This window comes from Chenopodium album, chromosome 4 (genome assembly GCF_948465745.1).
Source record: "Chenopodium album chromosome 4, dcCheAlbu1.1, whole genome shotgun sequence".
Classification (NCBI taxonomy): Eukaryota; Viridiplantae; Streptophyta; class Magnoliopsida; order Caryophyllales; family Amaranthaceae; genus Chenopodium; species Chenopodium album.
In genome coordinates this window covers 6,853,534-6,866,295 of record NC_137837.1, presented here as the reverse complement: position 1 = coordinate 6,866,295, position 12,762 = coordinate 6,853,534, and the positions used below count along the sequence as shown (strand labels likewise).

General features: G+C 34.9%; 2 protein-coding genes across 3 annotated transcripts; one reads left to right on the top strand and one right to left on the bottom strand.

The window, feature by feature from the left end:
• Window positions 1–4,392: 4,392 nt before the first annotated feature.
• Window positions 4,393–7,528, top strand: LOC145628768 (violaxanthin de-epoxidase, chloroplastic-like). Of its 2 annotated transcripts, none has more exons than XM_081681160.1 (6): window positions 4,393–4,549; window positions 4,855–5,288; window positions 5,376–5,503; window positions 5,860–5,956; window positions 6,051–6,442; window positions 6,877–7,528. In XM_081681160.1, exons 2-6 carry the CDS (start codon window positions 5,001–5,003, stop codon window positions 7,376–7,378), a joined length of 1,407 nt encoding a protein of 468 aa, XP_081537286.1. In that variant the 5' UTR covers window positions 4,393–4,549; window positions 4,855–5,000; the 3' UTR covers window positions 7,379–7,528. The 2 variants fall into 2 exon arrangements, with proteins under 2 accessions (XP_081537286.1, XP_081537287.1); XM_081681161.1 differs by having other exon boundaries at window positions 4,440–4,549; window positions 4,859–5,288.
• A 1,399-nt stretch (window positions 7,529–8,927) lies between these two features.
• On the bottom strand, window positions 8,928–12,160 carry LOC145628767 (receptor-like kinase LIP2). Its single transcript, XM_081681159.1, has 6 exons — window positions 11,929–12,160; window positions 11,116–11,234; window positions 10,829–11,018; window positions 10,223–10,614; window positions 9,319–10,136; window positions 8,928–9,255 (listed from the first exon to the last, which is right to left on the bottom strand). The coding sequence occupies exons 1-6, from the start codon at window positions 12,053–12,055 to the stop codon at window positions 9,054–9,056; spliced, it is 1,848 nt and encodes a 615-aa protein (XP_081537285.1). The 5' UTR covers window positions 12,056–12,160; the 3' UTR covers window positions 8,928–9,053.
• Between the last annotated feature and the right edge of the window lie 602 nt (window positions 12,161–12,762).

Genomic DNA, 12,762 nt, shown 5'->3' with positions numbered 1-12,762 from the left:
TAGATTTGGTCTAATTCTTTTTAGAATGATTTTATTAAAACATAATCATTCAAACACGGATTGTGAAGGGTTTTCGCCTTGAGAAAAGACCTAATGTCATCAAAGAAATTTAACAGGCTTGTACCGATCTTTGGCTTATCATTTAGGTGATAGTGGTACATCTTGCCTGCATATTTTTAACTCAGATTTTATTGATCGTACTTAGGCCATTTTTGCCAAAATTCTTAGCAAGAACGTATTTTTGTGTTAGTGTTTCTTTGCAATGGACAATCATTAGCCTTTACAGATCTGTTACACTGAACAAAATTTAGTACTAGATTTTGCTAGTTTAAAGTATCTTTCTAATTTAGTTTTGTCTGTGTTGTCCTTCTTTTGGCTGAACAATCCTAGTACAAGTTTTTTGAGCTGAGTTTTAGAACATTGGTATACAGACCAAAAATAAGCTGACTGAAGTAAGAAAAAAAGTGCAGAATTTAGCAGCTTAAAGGCCAAGCATATGTCTGTACTGTATATTTTTATAGAAGATGATGAGGATAAATTGTACTCTACAGGTTGAAATGGGTATAGGATCTTGTGGACCTGATTTTATTCGGGTTATATTTAGGTGATGAATCATTCGGTTTGGTTTCAGGTTGATTAGGGTTTATTTGTTATTTGTAATCATATCCAGTTTGGTGCGGTTAAAATCAGGTATTCTCATGTAATTGAAGTATAGTTGAGTGGCTCAGTTTTATTAGTACTTGAAGTGGGAGATGAGTAAGGGAGTGGAGTTTATCTTAATCAAGTAGAGAGTATATACTAACATGAAAAGTGATTCATGGGAGTTTCTCATCTGATATAGTGGTAAGGACTCAATCTATCTAGCAAGGACCACATACAATATGAGCCATTCATACCAGACTGTTGAGTTTTGACAGGCATAGTTTCCTCATGTATATGCATTCTAAGGGTAGTTTCACATGGATGACTCATGATATTACTTTCTTCTTCCATTCATTTATCGTTTTTCTAAGATTTTTCTTTCCATATCATAAAGTATGTACTTCGTTCGTACCATAGATATTTGTTTTATTGATAGAGATTTTGACAGTTGTATATGAGGTACGGAATTGAAATTTGTCTAAATCATTAACTATCAACAAGTTTTTTTCTCTTGCCATATCTTTCAAATCAGAGTTTGGTTTTTTTTATTTATTTTATATTTTATTTTTAACTTAGGACTTAACCTTTTCTTTTCACCTTATAGTAATAACATTTAGAAAAATAAAGTTTAAATAAACTCCAATAAGCTTGGTCAATGGATGACTACAATAAAGCCGGTTTAACTAATATTTTGTACTACACTAGAGTCAATTCAAGTAAGTTTTTAGGAAAGATTATGTTTGTTAATTATGTCATTTTGAAGCCTTATAATGGGATAAGACGTGTTAAAAATGGCAATCAAGTACATTGAAGTTGTAACATGAGAATTTCAAAAGACAATATTCATGTAAAGTGTGTAAATTATGGAATGTCGTGGTGTCATGGACCTCATGGTTATGGTGTGTAGTTTTGTTTGCTTACATTAGGTAATGAATTCATTTCATGAAGGCCACGTTTAACTTTCTTATTTGGTTTTTACCATCTTTATGAAAAGCACTAAGCCTAAGCTTTCTTTCCTACCAAATTCGATTTAAGTAGATTTTTCTAATATACTTGACAAATTATATTGGATTAAATTTGACTCGGATTCCACGAGATGTTATCATTTACTTCGTAAGATGAAAACTCTAACCACTTGAGTTATTCCTCACTCTCTTCGTAGTTATAATTTGACCTCAATATTTCTCCATAAATTAAAATTGCAAATTCAACATTTTCCACGAATTAAATAGATGTAGGTAAAGTAATTATATGTTATGATTTCAGGATTACTTTTTAAGTTTATGTCAATATAATTTTTTATTTTTTTTGGTGAAGAAGTTTATGTCAATATGATAAAATAATATGAGATGTTCGTAATCGTGAAATTACTACAATACATAAACTAGTTTTTGGCAAAAAAAAAAAAAAAAAAAAAATTGTGATACTTCCTCCATCCCATAATTTCGTGTCTATTTCTCAAAAATCACGGTTAGTTAAGGACAATGGCGGAAGTAGTGGAATATTTTCTATTGAAAAATAATAAGTACTAGAGAACATTGTATGAGAATAAAAAATAGAGAATATTGTATGAAAAAAGAGAAAAAGTAAGCAATGATTATTTGGGTATATGTGTATTTTGTACTCCGTATGAGAAAGATAAAGAGTAAGTAATGATTATGTGCTATATTTTTTGGGTATATGGACAATTTTTTAAATTTTTAATTAATTAATTAATTTTTTTGAGAGGCATTGCTTATGTTGCTATCATTTCAACTTAGTGTAATACGAAGTATATTTTCTTTTTTGTAGAAATTGAATACTTAGCAAGCGTTATATAACCATATGTTAGAAGCCAGAGTACAAGTCTTTTGCTACAGTTAAACACCATCCATTTAACGTTCAAGTAAGCAACTTCATTACATTCTCTATAACAAAATGTGAAAGAAAAAAACAGCAAATGAAAGTTGACAAATGTAGACAAATTCTTTAGTGACTTATAGAGCATTATTATTATTTATTATTTTATTTTATTTGGTAAAGACTTATAGAGCATTATTTATCGCTATAATCAGTCTTTTTCACATTTTCGTGGACGTGTAGTGTCTGTTTTAGATTACATTACTCTATTGCATAAGAAAATCATGAGTTTCCAAAGTCCAAACTTAAGCATGTGTGATGTTTCCTAGCTCATACATTGTAGTTGTCAACTTTTCATGTATCCTCTCATTCTCATACATTTGTTGCTTGGATTTTGGAAAACTGTTAGATTGTTTTCGTTCTAAAATTAGAATAATTAGAAATAATTTATTTGGGCTTTTGAGCTGGGCTTGATGTATATTGAGGTTTGTCTAAATGATGGGCTTTTAAAATTATAATTGCTAGTGATTTGAAAGGCCCGTGGATGAATTGAAGTAGATATTGATTTTTTCACAAAAAATTGTTCACTGACTCAGTGACTCTCCTTACACCTAGGTGGCATATCTTAGTCTTGAGATATTGTATCAATAGTTCAAGGGTTGGTAAATGGAAGAACAACAAATGAGGTATTCTAAAATACCTCTTTTTTGGATAATTAAATAATTAGAAATTAAAATTTCACTAATAGTATTAAATGCATTTTTTGACTTGGTTAAGTATGTGAGTTTTTAATTAGAACTATAATATTCATTACATAAATGATAGAGCTTATACGTAGAATATAATTCAATTATAGAGTTTGTACGTAGTATATAATTCATTCTAAATTGTCGAGGAAGATTTTAACCACCCCATGACTGCATGAGGATTACAAAATAGAAAATTCATAACAAACATATTAGACCATTAGCAACAAAATAAGTTACAAATTTAGCTTTGTTGCTAACTCACCTTTCAAGCTACAGTCAGTCAACCATTCCAAATACCTCAATATATAGTAAACTATTATTTAGTTTTGATGGAAAAATGCTAAACAAAGTAAAAGAAAATATAAATAAAGATTCTATCAAGTAGGAAAATAAGGACTCAAATTGGGCCTTTTTAGAGTTTATACAACACAAACAATACTCTGTCTTTCATCTCTTGTCCGCATCATTTAATTTACTCCCCTTTTTTTTTTTTTTTTTTCGTTGAACATGAAATCATGTAACTTTGTATAGTTGTGTAGTTTTACAAATTAACAACTCATTTAGCTATATACGGTCAATCAACAAAGCTTTGTCAATTAAAAATTTACAAGCCCCTACCCTACAAATATTTGGTGCCCTTGAATACTCCCTTAATTCCAGAATATTAGGGACGTTGAGATTGACACATAATTTAAGAAACTTTAAGTAAGACTTAATATATTTGTTTAATATAAAAATATTCCTTTTGATTTTTTATGTATCTAAAATTGTTTCTCAAATATCACTGGATTATGAAAGAGTAGAGGTAAATAGTTTTTAATTAGTTGTCCCGTGCTATATTTTAGTAATATATCAGTTATCCTAAAATAGATGAAAATTAAAATGTGTCAGTTATTTAAGAACCAAAGGTATACAAAGGCAAGGCAAAATCCATCCATTATTTTCATGTGCTAGTCTATCTAATCTAAAAGAACTTGGACTCAAATAAAAGCATAACAGTGTTTATTTATAAATTAAATTACTGGTGTTAAAATACCACCAACCCTCCCTTTGTCTTGTTGGTTAGGATCATTCCAAGCCTAACAAGGTCAGGGGTTCGAGGGTTGGTAGGAGGAGAAAGAGAGAGAAAGTTATGAAAATGTCAGAGGTATTCCAAAATACCTCCTTTTTTTTGTTTGTTTTCTTCAAGAAGAAAGAAAAAGGCTTATCCAAATTCTGAGCTTCCACTCATTCATTCATTCACCCTTAATCACTGATTCATCAACAACCCACGTTGCCCGCCCTTTTTCTATCTCTTCATACTTCACCTTCTACTCCAGGTTCTCTCTCTTTCTCTACTTTCTCCATTTTAATTTCAATTCTTTGTTCATTTATCTGTATATTCAATTTATAATCTTGATGTTATTTATATGAGTGTATGATAACTTTTCTGATATTAGTGTTGGATTTAATTCTTTGTTCATTTGTTATGTATCCCATGAAAACCCCATGAAATTGCTTTGTTATTTATTATTTTTTTGAATTTGATTAGTAAAAGAAAGAAAAAAAGAATTATTCTTTGATTGATTTGGGACTTTGGGATGTGGGTATTTTACAATTCATCTAATTGTTCTGTATTTGGTAGGTAGGTGACAGTTAAGTAGCTAAGAGAAGGTAATTACTGAAGAGCGCTTAAAAAGGGTGTCTGGCATTGCTAGATTTGGCTGTTTTTGAGATATGGAATATTGTATATAAGTTGGATTGGTGATAGTTTTGCAAAGAAAAGTTAACATGGCATTAGTTGCACGATCGATGTGTTTATCCTACGACGATTTTGCTGGTATGTGCAACAATGTTTCACACCCGAATTTAAAGAAATGGGTTCAATTGAGGAAACCATTTCTTGTACAAGATGATGTTAGAATGAAGATAAGGTTTAATGAGAGGAAGTATTCATATAGTAAGTTTATTGGAGCTTCTGAAAAATTCCATCATCGAAATCCAGCAAAATCAGGTCTTATTTCATGTGGGTGGGAAGTGAAATCCTCGAAGGTTATGTCCAATGCCGTTATACCTAAGGTACTAAACGCGGTATGTATAGGATAGTTTTAGTTGCAGTTGGTGAGGGAAGTTGATTCTAACAGTTTCTTATTGAATCTTTATCAGAAATGGGATCTCTTGAAGTTGAAGGTTGTAGAAGTGACGGCTGTAGTTGCGTGCACATTTTTGGTCATGTCTCCGGCACAAGCTGTTGATGCTCTTAAAACTTGTACTTGTTTGCTGAAGGAATGCAGGTAAACAATATTGAACCATGTTTATGGTGATCCTGAATTCAGGGAAACTATCTTTTGAACTAAACCAATTTAGAGGGAACAGAATATTGCATGTGCAGTAATTCCTTTGTAATACATAAAGTTTGTTTTAGGTAGACCTAAACTTATACAGAAACTGAAGCTCTAGTACAAGAAAATTGATGTGTCTGGACAATTTTTCATGTGAAAACAAAGGGATCACGAAAAAAGAACATTGTTTTTCTCAGGGTAGATAGAGGGTATTGGTTTTCTAGTTACTGTGGCCTGTGGGTTATAGTTGTTGATAGTTTGTTTAAAAGATTTGCACCTTTGTCTGATTTGTTCAATATTCTGAGTAGAGTTGAACTCGCCAAGTGCATTGCGAATCCATCTTGTGCAGCCAATGTTGCTTGCCTGCAGACCTGCAATAATAGGCCTGATGAAACTGAATGCCAAGTAAGCTCTTAAAAATATCTATTGGTTGAACTCAGACCCTTTCCTACTTCAATAGAAAGAGATGAACTCACATAAACATATATCTGTATATCAGATCAAATGTGGGGACTTGTTCGAGAACAAAGTCGTTGATGAATTCAACGAATGTGCAGTCTCTCGAAAGAAATGTGTGCCTCGGAAGTCTGATGTTGGAGAATTTCCAGTTCCTGATCCTAGCGCACTTGTTAAGAGCTTCAACATGGCAGATTTCGATGGGAAGTGGTTTATAAGTAGTGGTTTGAACCCAACATTCGACGCTTTTGATTGCCAGTTACATGAGTTCCATGTGGAAGATGGGAAGCTGGTTGGAAACTTATCTTGGCGAATAAAAACACCAGATGGTGGATTTTTCACCCGTTCTGCTGTGCAGAAATTTGTGCAAGACCCCTCCCAACCAGGGATACTGTATAATCATGACAATGAATATCTTCACTATCAAGATGATTGGTAAACTTCTACTACTTTTTTTGAGTATGTTTTAAAAGTAGATTCCATCCATCTTTAGCTTGAAGCATTTTGATTTTTGAAACTCTGAGACAGGCTTTCTTTTTTGGGTGTTATTTTTCTTGTCTGCTCAACCATGACATTTATATCCAAGGTTTTGAAGTTTGTTGCTTAAGTCACAGACTCACAATCCTAGAAGCATACATTAGGTACATTAGAGAGGGATAACATAAGAAGTTGACACTAAAATGTTATGCTCCGCACTATTTTAACTTTGAGAATGATAAAGATAGAGTTTCTTTGTTGTGGGTAAGATTCTAACTATTGACATTATTTTGCGTCAGTTGGAGTTATGAGCATCATTTATCAGTGAAAGTTGTATTAGACTATTAGTCTGATGAATTTTTATTTTAACCAGGAGCTTTATTGTCATGTAGGTATATCCTATCTTCCAAAACTGAAAATCAGCCAGATGACTACATACTTGTATATTACCGAGGCAGAAATGATGCATGGGATGGCTATGGTGGCGCTTTTCTTTACACAAGAAGTGCAACTGTGCCTGAAACTATTGTGCCAGAACTTGAGAGAGCAGCTCGAAGTGTAGGACGAGACTTCAATACATTCATCCGGACAGACAATACCTGTGGGCCTGAGCCTCCGCTTGTTGAGAGGCTGGAGAAGAAGGTGGAGGAAGGAGAGAAAGAAATCATTAAGGAAGTAGAGCAGTTTGAAGGAGAGGTGGAAAAGGTTGGGAGGACTGAGATGACATTGTTTCAGAGGCTAACAGAAGGTTTTAAAGAACTTCAAAGGGATGAGGAATACTTCCTCAAAGAATTAAGCAAGGAGGAAAAGGAATTACTGGATCAATTACAGATGGAAGCGGGTGAGGTGGAAAAACTCTTTGGACAATCATTGCCCATAAGGAAGCTTCGGTAAAATTTGAGGCAAAGGTAACAAGCTTATCAAATTGTTTGTCATTGTTGGAAATGAACCTATACTTGAAAGATTTTTAATACTTTTACTGGAATTTTTCTTGTTCACATACGATTTGTTAGATAATGAAGGTTCATATTCTTTTGTGTATAACTTGGATCTTCAGACTTCAGAGTATCAGATAGATCTTGCTTGTTAAACTTTTAAAGAATTCCCGGTGTAAGATTTACTGGTAGAAAACATTAAAGAAGCAATTCTAAGCTTTCCAATACCCCCATTTTATTTGTATTTATCCACACAAACAGATCTTACAGAATTAGATCTTCAAAATCATACATCTGTGTTTTGGGGCAGAATCTAATGTATATATTTGTACTCCGTATTAGCAGTCAGACAATAGAAACTCTTTACTTTCTTTGAACATGAAAGGTAGAAGATGAAAAAAAATAGAGATTGATTGTTTCAACAACTGAAAACTCGCTTAGTAAACAACTTCAGAATTCAGAATGCTACAAGGCCTACAACTGATGTGCACAGCACTACCATGTATTTTATGAAAATTAAAGTAAACAAAATCGTCGTTGTGCTGAATGTGCTCACCCTTCTGCCTACATGCCTAGCACTTCTAACAATTTCAGTACAAAAAAGGCCAATTCCATATGCTTACAAAATATGAAGTTTTTCAAGAGGAGTCGAGACAAAAGGGAAGAACTAGAATGATCAAGGAATGGTGTCGTAATTGGATCAAACAAACACAAGTTGTAAGGGATTTTGAAAGAAATCTTGCAACCAAGATCTGGCATTTGCCCCTCACTCAAAATAGCATGATCTATGTTACCTGGACACGGCATTTTGGCTGGCATACCCGGGTCGATACGACGCGACACCGATCCGGGTATGAAATCCGTTCCGGATACTCCATTTTGTTCTCGGGTACGGCGGCCATTGAAGGAGTTGAAGCTTTGAAGAAGATGAAGACGGTTCTCAAACAATTTCGAAGATGAACACGATTACGAGTTTTCTCAATGCAGTTTTCTCTCTCTTTCTTCTTTCACGTGTATTTACTTATTTAATTTCTGAAGTTTTTGACTTTTTTTCTCCCTCCTCTCTCCTGATTTACCTAGCAGTAACATTTTTTTTTTTAATATATGTGCTTAAGGGTGGCGGCTAGGGTTTTGTTTTAATTGGTAAAAAGCTTAAAAGGCCTTAAACCTATGTTTCTCTATCAACAACTTGGGCTTTTTTTAAATAAACAACTTGGGCTTTTTATTTTGTTTACTTTTTTTTAGCAATCCACTCACCTAGATATAAAAATCTATCAATAAAAACCACCTATATAATTTTTGATATATTATGGACAAAATTATTGCCGTATCCGTACCCGAGTCCAATGTTAAGACGGTGTCCCCGTGTCCTAAATTTTTGAGAATGGCGTATCCGACAATCGGATACGTACCAATATCGGATACCCGTACCCGTGTCAATGTAACATAGAGCATGATTCCAACCTTCTCAATGTCTGATGCTTAGGGTATAACTTGAGAATTGGATGAAAAGAGGGAGACAAACTGCTAAAATTATACCAACCAAAAAGAGTTCTTTTTGTCTATGCTCAACAATCAGTTTTAGAACAAGAAGATGGATAGCCATATAATGCATTAATGCCTTCTCACGGATATCACCTGGTTTTAAGATGCCGTAGCTGTGGACTTTCTTTATGAGGTTGCTCAAAAACTCGATGATTTGATCTGTCTGGGCTACTGGTGGCTTGTTCTTGGAATCCATTATTCTGTAGAGGAATGTGTGTCTCTTTCATGTGTTTTGGAGACCCTTTCTCTTCCTCAGATTCACTGCTGCTTTCTGAGCTTGAGGAACTTGAGCTTGGTTCTTGTATATGTTGCTGCTGTTTTTGTTGTTGCTGTTGTTGTTGTTGCTGCTGCTGCTGCTGCTGCTGTTGTCTAACATCTGTAGCAGCAGAAAGTACTGTCTGATTATTACTTTCTGAATGGCTATTTTCTCCTTCGGGTTTTCTAGTACCATTTTTCTTTGCACTTAAACTTGGTTCCTTAAATGTCACAACTGGCTTTCTTCTACGAGAACCATTAGCATTTTTTGGTGAAGATCTCCTACTACTTCCATGTTTTGAAGATTTATATCCAGCATCAGATTGCATGCTGCTGTCAGTACTTCGGGCTGAGTGCAAACTGTAATTAGCAACTGAATCTATTGATCTTTCTGGATCTTCAAGCTCTGTGGTTTCAGCATCATCATAATTGGTATTGCCTCCTCCACTGTCTGAGTCTGATGTGTAAATGCTGTGTTCCTCTAAAGTATCAAAGCTCTGTCCTCTCCCTGAATATAGACTACTACAGTCTTTCTCTCCCAGTTCAACTTTTTGACAACTTCCTCCATTCCGCAGATCAGAACCACTTTGGGTACTCTCACTATCATCATAGCGTAAACTGTCATCTGATTGAGACGGTTTATTCTTTTTGGTCTCAATTTCATAGAGCATCTTCTGCTCCGATGGCGGGGCATTTGCTGGTGGGGCTGAAGCAGGAGCAGTACTTGGTTGAGGTATCGCCAGGAAACTGAGAGCAGCAACAACATCACCAATCAAGGGCCGGACAGATGATTCTTCTTGAAGGCACATTGCACAAATTCCAACTGCTTGGTTTAGACTTGTCAGTGGAAAATTGTTATTTAGTCGTGGGTCTGCCAAATCTGGAAATCTTTTAGGATCCCTAAATATCGGTTGTGCCTGATGATACAGTTACAAATAAATCAGGTGAGGATAATTCTAGTCACTTTTGTCACCCTAAATCAGAGTGATAAAATAAAGCTTACCCATGTAACTAGATTTTGCTCATCATTTGGTCTAGTTGTGTCAATGGCTTTTCGTCCAGTGAGAAGTTCTAAAAATACAACTCCAAAGCTATATATGTCAGATTTGAGTGTGAGCTCACCACCACTTGAATACTCAGGTGCAGAATAACCGTAAGTTCCCATTACCCTTGATGTTGGGTTTACGTTACCTCCACCTGCTCCAAGCTTGGCAAGACCAAAGTCAGACAATTTTGGTTCATAGTTTTCGTTTAGTAGAATATTTGATGGTTTTAAATCACGGTATATGATAGGGGGATTAGCTTTGTCATGCAAATACTCGAGTCCATTGGCTGCACCCAAAGCAATTTTCATCCTGGTGTACCAATCCAGCGGTTTCTTGTCAGGATCATCACCTGCAATTTGCAGAAGTTACAAAGCATTAAGTTGTGAAAGATGTTTGCATTATACGAAGTATTGAAAGCAAAGAAAAGAAGAAAACTAACAGCAACAGCTATTATAAATCCTGCAGCTTCTGCATATATACTACAATGATGCAGAAGGCTGGAAAAACATGTAGAAGTGAAGATAGGATACTGATTAACCACTAGAGATGCAAAGTTAATTTACCAAACAATAGATTCTCCAGAGATCCCATCTGCAGATATTCATACACCAGAAGCCTCTGATCTCCGTCAGCACAGTAGCCAATCAGACTGACCAAATTCGCGTGTTGGATCAGACTGAGCATCAGGACCTCAACAAGAAACTCCTTATTTCCCTGCATTCCATTTCTGTCTAGCTGCTTTACTGCAACAACCTACAGCAGCCAACCATTAAAATGAGGTCAGCAATCGACTAGATAAGAAAACAAATCCTGCAAAGAAAGGGAAGTTAGTACACCGGTTAGTGATTACCTGGCCAGAAGACTGAAGCTTCCCTTTGAATACTCTTCCAAATCCACCTTCACCTAAAAGACATTCCTGCCGGAAATTTTTTGTTGCCATTGCCAGCTCCCGGAAGGTAAACGTTTTTGCTACAATATGCAAGGAAATTTATCATTAATTTTGCTGCAGCGAAAAAATGAGGGAGTTTTGTTTCAAGTAATAATCCTAGCTGAAAAATCACCTAACGTTGATATAGCCATAGATGATCTATCATACATTTACATCTATACTTATCCTTCATTCCTTCAATACATACATTAAAGGATAATTCTGGTTATTTACATGTTTGAGGCATCTCTTGCATTACCTGACAAACCTAGACATAGTACATTACAGCACTAGAAACTACTGCTTTGAAGCTGTGAAAATTTGTCTAGGATATACAATAATGCCAGATATACTGATAAGATGAAGCCATGCTTCATATTTCGCATAACACAACCTTAGAAACCCTTTAATGTGATAAGCCAACCTTCCACTAAAAGGATGTTAGTTCCCTCATGGCGCGCTATTAATCAAGTCATTGAGCTATAAGGTTACCTCAAATCCTCTTAATCATTCAACATGTAGCTACAAAACCGAATATAAGCTAAGTTTCTACTATGAAATAGTCTGTTTTTGTCATCTACCCTGAAACATAATTGTATGGATATCACCTAATCCCCTCTAGCTCAATTAATCTGACACAAACTTCATAAGCAATAAAGCAGATATATGAACAAATGTCTTGAACAGAGGAATCATGTCAAACAATCACTACAGGAGGAAGGAGAAGAAGGATACCTTTCGACGAAGAAGCAACTGCCTCTTTGGGTTCAATATGAGCAAGACTTTCTTTCTTAGGAGGAGGTGGTGGAGGATCAGTGGGTTCTTCGTCGTCGTCCTTGTTGAAGCACGGTAGGCAATTCATGTCGATCACTCAGACCCCTGATCCCCGTTTTCGTCGTTGTCAAAATTGATGATTTTTCTTTAATCTCTAGAGAGAAAGGAAAAATCCCAGAATCCCAACAACTCAGATTCATCCAAAAACAACCAAGTCCCTCCAAATATTCATAATCTGAATATAACCATCATTCATCTCAATATAACAAATGAAATCACAACCCAAAATTCAAATCATGTCTAAACAAAAATCACAATAATTCTATCTTGTTCAGATGAATGTAGGTAGAACAACAAAGGTCCTCCGACGGCGAACGGAAAAAGAAGGACCTCAATCAAGCAATCAAAACCAATGAAGAAAGGAAGAAAAACATTGACAAAATTTGTTGGGGGTGTAAAAAGTCCCGAATTTTGGGATGATGAAAAACTTTGTTTATTTTTTTTTTCTTGGGAAATTTTTTTAGGAAATAATCCTCAGAAAAATAAGGAAGATATGGGTGGAGTATGGTGGTTAGACATGCATGCACGCTCTAATTGTCTCTATTATGTAAATTAGTTTCAATAATATTTTATAATTTATAATAATTGTATGAAACCAAGCCGTTGAAATTCAAAATTCTGGTATGTTTTGTTAACTCCCTCCCACTCTTTTTTCCAACAAACCACCTCTAACCAAGTCACCCCACTCTTAATTCTTGAGGAGTTGTCTTCTATTTGTTATTTACACGGTTACAC

What these genes read in the sequence shown, in the direction of transcription:
- LOC145628767 (XM_081681159.1), bottom strand. Translation starts at nt 12,055, where the DNA reads ATGAATTGCCTACCGTGCTTCAACAAGGACGACGACGAAGAACCCACT. An exon ending in TCTGGAGAATCTATTGTTTG is followed by an intron (nt 10,615 to 10,828) that starts GTAAATTAACTT and finishes TGCAAATTGCAG; the next exon opens with GTGATGATCCTGACAAGAAA. An exon ending in GTTAGACAACAGCAGCAGCA is followed by an intron (nt 9,256 to 9,318) that starts GCAGCAGCAGCA and finishes ACAAGAACCAAG; the next exon opens with CTCAAGTTCCTCAAGCTCAG.
- LOC145628768 (XM_081681160.1), top strand. Translation starts at nt 5,001, where the DNA reads ATGGCATTAGTTGCACGATCGATGTGTTTATCCTACGACGATTTTGCT. An exon ending in TGTTTGCTGAAGGAATGCAG is followed by an intron (nt 5,504 to 5,859) that starts GTAAACAATATT and finishes TATTCTGAGTAG; the next exon opens with AGTTGAACTCGCCAAGTGCA. An exon ending in CTGATGAAACTGAATGCCAA is followed by an intron (nt 5,957 to 6,050) that starts GTAAGCTCTTAA and finishes TCTGTATATCAG; the next exon opens with ATCAAATGTGGGGACTTGTT.